This window comes from Oryza glaberrima, chromosome 7 (genome assembly GCF_000147395.1).
Source record: "Oryza glaberrima chromosome 7, OglaRS2, whole genome shotgun sequence".
Lineage (NCBI taxonomy): Eukaryota > Viridiplantae > Streptophyta > Magnoliopsida > Poales > Poaceae > Oryza > Oryza glaberrima.
In genome coordinates, this window is record NC_068332.1 from 16,912,594 (window position 1) to 16,918,033 (window position 5,440).

General features: G+C 46.7%; 1 protein-coding gene across 1 annotated transcript; it reads right to left on the bottom strand.

Moving 5' to 3' along the window:
* Positions 1–231: 231 nt before the first annotated feature.
* On the bottom strand, positions 232–2,240 carry LOC127778665 (anthocyanidin 3-O-glucosyltransferase 2-like). The gene has a single exon (XM_052305287.1). It carries the CDS (start codon positions 2,238–2,240, stop codon positions 666–668), a length of 1,575 nt encoding a protein of 524 aa, XP_052161247.1. The 3' UTR covers positions 232–665.
* Between the last annotated feature and the right edge of the window lie 3,200 nt (positions 2,241–5,440).

The window sequence follows — 5,440 nt, forward strand, 5'->3', positions numbered from 1 at the left end:
TCGATCTTACATACCCTCGACAGGGATCTGACTATTTGAGGACCCGTCGGGACAAGACAGGACTATATTTTGCTTTAGATTTTGTGGTCAGGGTCGTTCAATCCGATGCATCAATCTTGGCAACCCCAATTAGTACATTACAGTTCGTGCGAATAAAATAAGAAAGAATTCAGCGGGCATATACTACTTCCGTCCCAAAATAAGTGCAGCCGTAAATATCCGTGTCCAACATTTGACCGTCTATCTTATTTAAAAATTTATGAAAAATTTAAAAACATTTAGTCACACATAAAGTGCAAAACTACACTTATTTTGAGATCGGAGAGAGTACAGCTTATATTTATCAAGTCTAAATTTTGGTACAACTAATTCCAACATTACAATGTTTTGTCGTGTCTTGTTCAACAGAAAACAGTGTAAAGCAAAAAAAAGAATTCACAGTGAGCTAATGCGATCCGCTCACCATGAACTGGCACACATTTTCGGCTACTGATTACAGTGTAACATAACAGCCAAAATCAGATCAAAGCTGGCAAATTAGTTCAAGGCGGCCGAGCGAGGACTGCACCCTGACCGTTGGATCCATCAAATAAAAATTTAGCGGTAGTGACGACGAACACTCACACTCACACTCAAACCAGCCGCACGCACGCCGCAGCTGCACGTCACTGGGTCATAGTAGAGAAGCCGCCGCGAATTGCCCCGAGCAGCCTCTGCAACGCGGCGTACGACGAGCCGCCGCCCGGCGCCACGGCGTTCCGGCACACGGCCTTCATCTCCGCCGCCTTCTCCCTCGCCTTCCTCCCCACCTCCGACGCGTCGTCCATCAGCGACCTCACCGCGCGCTCCAGCTCCGCCGCCTCCACGAAGCTGTCCCGCCGCTTCCCGTCCACCCCGAGCGGCACGGCCACGCCCATGTCGCGCACCAGCTCGAACGCGTTCAGGCGCTGCTCCGCGTACAGCGGCCACGGCACCAGCGGCACGCCGTGCCACAGGCTCTCCAGCGTCGAGTTCCACCCGCAGTGCGTCACGAAGCCGCCGATGGCGGCGTGGGCGAGGATCTCCTTCTGCGGCGCCCACGTCGGCCACACGAGCCCCCTCCCCTTGGTCCTCTCCAGGAACCCCTCCGGGAGGAGCTCGTCGAGGCTCGCGTCCGTCGGGTGCACCGTGCCGGCGGCGGGCGGGCCACGCAGCGCCCACAGGAAGCGGTGGCCGCTGCGCTCGAGCCCCGCGGCGACCTCGCGCGCCTTCGCGGCGTCGAACCAGCCCATGCTGCCGAAGCAGAGGAACAGCACCGACGCCGGCGGCTGCGCGTCGAGCCACCGGACGCAGCGAGCGTTCGACGACGGCTTGTCCTCGAGGTCGAGCACCGGGCCGATCGGGTACAGCGGCGGCGCCGTTCGTCCCGGCACGCAACGGCCGTCGGCGATCGCGGCGAGGAGGGCCGGCTCAAGCTCGGCCACTGTGTTGATGATGATGCCGTCGGCGTCCATGAAGCGGCGGCCGTGGTAGACGAACCACTTGAAGTTCGGGCTCTCCTTGCGTCCCATGAACGCGGGAAGGGAACCAGCGGGCACCGGCGGCAACCCGGGGACGTCGACCGTGCCGTCGAACTCCTCGAAGTCGACGGGGACCTCCTCCTCCAGCGCCGGCAGCCGCAGCATCAGCGCGAGCAACGCGGCGGTGGACGTGAAGTACACGTACGTCGGGACGCCGGCCTCGCGGGCCGCGTCGAGCACGCCGGTGGCGAAGAAGTCGACGACGAGCGCGGCGGCGCCCAGCTCCGCCGCCGCGGCCCTCACGTGGGGCGCCTGCAGCTGCATGTACCGCGACTTGAACTCCTGCACGTTGCCGGCGGCGCAGCCCATCGGCGGCGGCTCGACGGCGGGGAGGCGGTGGAACCGGACGCCGAGCCCGGATGCCTCGACGCGCCCGACGTGCGCGTCGACCTCGGCAGCCGACTCGGACGTCGCCGGGCGGACGACCAGCACGGTGACGGTCACCGCGGGGCCCTCGCCGTCGCCCCGGCCGCCGTGAGCGAGCAGCCGCTTGCCGGCCTCGATCAGCGACATGAGGTGGCCGGAGCCGGCCTCGGGGAGGAGGAGGACGTTCGCGCTCGCCATCGCCATTGCTTTGGCCAAATTGATCAGCGGCACGACGACGACAGACGACACTGTGATACACTGCTCAGGCAGGCTGTATTGTAGCAAAGCAAGCAGGCAAAGATAGTGTCCGATCATGTGCAATTTATGCTATGTCATGTCTGCTACATCAGATGAACAGTGGATTAGATCTGGCTAATTAAGGCAAAACAACGGCGCCTATATTATTAGGTAAGATCTCACTGATATGTGATACATTACTCAACAAACGTACGTACATATTTAAATTCAACGTATTCAAGTTAAGAAAAAGAATAAATATGCATGTGATATATCATTCAACAAATATACAAGTTTAAATTGTGAGTACACATTAACTTGCTATAGTTTTATTAGCTCTTTTTGTTACAACTTATAGAAGTTGAATTTTGAATTGTATATCTGTAAAGTGATATATATAATATTAATTTACCATGTTAATTTTGTTAAATTTTTTTGTAACTATTTAGACGACATGTAAACAATGAGACGGAGAGTTTAAAATTTATTCCCACGTCATCACAATACAGCTACAAACAGCAGTTCTACAATACCTTACCCTCTAATAGGTGATTCACACAGCAGTTGACAAGACTGACGACATCATGTAATATATATATATTTAGATCTATATCTTTATCAATAATAATACTTTACGAGTTTTAAATTGATGCAATAGTATAGATTGACCACCACTTTGTTTTGCAACCACGAATATCTCGCACGTCCTTAGAGACAGAGATCAACAACAAATTCCCTAGCCTCAATAAAATTATATTAAAATTACGTTCACATATACATAACATTATTAGGTACATCAGGATTTTAAATTGTAATAGGTGGTAGCATGCTGCATGCTCCCACAACACCACACCATTGATATTTGCCTATTATTTTACTTTTAGTTCTGTTAGAGCGTGTACAATAGCAGGCTATTAACCTATTTTAATGAGAGAAAAAAATGAGAGAATAGTAGCGGGCTACAAATCTATAGCCAACTACAGCGCGGACTTCAAGACGTAATGTGTGTATGACAGGTGGGACCATGTACTAATTGTATATAGTAAGCAACTATTGTATGAATTATTTATTAAATTGGCTATAGATGATTTAGAGCTAGTAGTGGGCTATACTATTACACTTACTCTTAGTCAATCAAACCATATATAGTATTGGGTGAACACCTCCACATCTATTTTATCAACGGCGTTTGTTACACGTGCTGACGTGCATGCTTAATAAGTTAGCATGCTGTCCCTTTCTCCAGCGTCGCAATCAGATCAGGCACCACGGTATCACATACAGATAGGAATGCATGTGTCCTGTGCTGTGAGCCTAGGCAAACTCTTTTTTTTTTTTCAAACATGGTGCAAATGCAGACTCTCAGAATGCGCGTACACTGATCTCAACGCATACACGTACATCCTACCTTTATTATCAACTTTGGAAGACTGGACCAGCATATATTAAGATTTACGAAATCACCATGAGCGCCTCACTAACTATCAACAGATACATCACTTACCACTGAAAAAATAATTAGTTGTAAATGCGAGCGCTCGTGATAAGTCTAGGACTTGTACCTAAAATCACTCAATTGGAAATTTGATTGTGAATATAAAAATACTATTTAGAGTTTAATTAGTTGTTTTTTACAACTTGTACAAATTAAATTAGAACTGGCATGTCTGTTGGGTATCTACCTTATCTTTTTTTTTTGAATTGTTTTCATAATAATTATTTAGTTGGAATACAGTAAATAATGAAATTTGCTCGAGTGATTAGAATCTTTTTCCAGTGAGGGTGTGCTTAGTTCCATGCCAAAATTGAAAGTTTGAAGAAAAAAGTTGAAAGTTTATATGTGTAGGAAAGTTTTAACGTGATGGAAAAGTTGGAAGCTTGAAGAAAAAGTTGGGAAGTAAACAGGGCTGAGCCAGTTCTTATATGTCAGAAGGAACCTGTTAGTCTGCAAGATGATTAGGCCATCCACTGCCTTGATTATTATGGTTTGTTCTCCTACCAAGGATATAAATCCGGGGAAAGGGACGCAGATCGAACCGGTGCACAAAATTGTCCAATCTAAACTTATAGTTGTGTACGAAATATTAAGTGTGCTTAACAAACCGACCATTAATTTTATATAGGGACACATATCCATCGCTAGCTAGCTGTATATACGTCTTCATTATGAAGCTAATTACCGCTGGTTATTCTAGGCTAGCTAGCTAGCGTTGTGTTGCTTTGAAGATGCTTCTATTCTTCTGTCTCAAGCTTTTGTACAATTGATCGCCCGATCCGTATCATATCGTGTAGAAGGCTGACTCGAAAACTTTTGGTGTGTCAGGGAATCAGCCGGCCTGTTCATGTGGCACTATACATGATGCATGCTGCGTTAGAATGCAAGTGCTGGTTGGTGTTAAGACATGTCATGACACGGCGATCTAGCTAGCTAGCACGGAGAACCAATGCATACGGTGGTCTAAGGTCTTCCCTAGCTAGCTAGGTTCGGTTCTCACTGCACCGGCCGGTTGGGACCCCTATCCATACCATTTTCCCTTTCATTTTACGTACTAACCCTTGTGTTTCACGAGTTATTATCATATCATTACTAATATTCTACTAAAACATTAAAATGTCAGTATTTATGTTAGTTAATTATAACTTGCTAATTGTTGATAATCCATTACTGGTATCGTACTTAATTAGTAATTCTGAATTAATTCTAGAATCATTAAATTTTGAAAACTGAAAACTAATTAGTCCCTGCTGAGTTTCCTTTTACTCGATACGTGTCTAAAGTGCGTTCTGATAACACTATCCACCTATTCAACAGTTAAATCTTTCTGTTTAATGTGGGATCATCAGTGTGCAATTAGTAGTTGGACATAAAGATATTTTTTCTAACATCATGTGTTAATGTTTTAGTATTAGAAAGATCAAATTCAATATTTCTGCTCGGGTTTAACCACAATTTTAAATTTCACATTATGACACAAATAAAAATGTTAGTACAAAGTGGCATGCAAAAATCATTTGATCTTTTTTTAATAATAGAATAAATCTGACCATTGCTTCAAAGAAACTACAACCCCCCCAACACACACACACACACACATATATATATATAGAAAAACTATTCTACGGGTATAGAATAGCTATTCTATACCCCCCCTCCCTCCCAAGGGTCAAACCTACCTCCCCTCCCTTTTAAAGGCTCAAAACCCACCTCCCACCTCAGTCAAAGGTCAGTCAAAGGTCAGTCAAAGCACCCCCACATCGGTCAAAGCCCGGTCAAACTG

Bases quoted from the DNA above. Each gene is read 5' to 3' on its own strand.
- LOC127778665 (XM_052305287.1), bottom strand. From the start codon at position 2,240: ATGATCGGACACTATCTTTGCCTGCTTGCTTTGCTACAATACAGCCTG.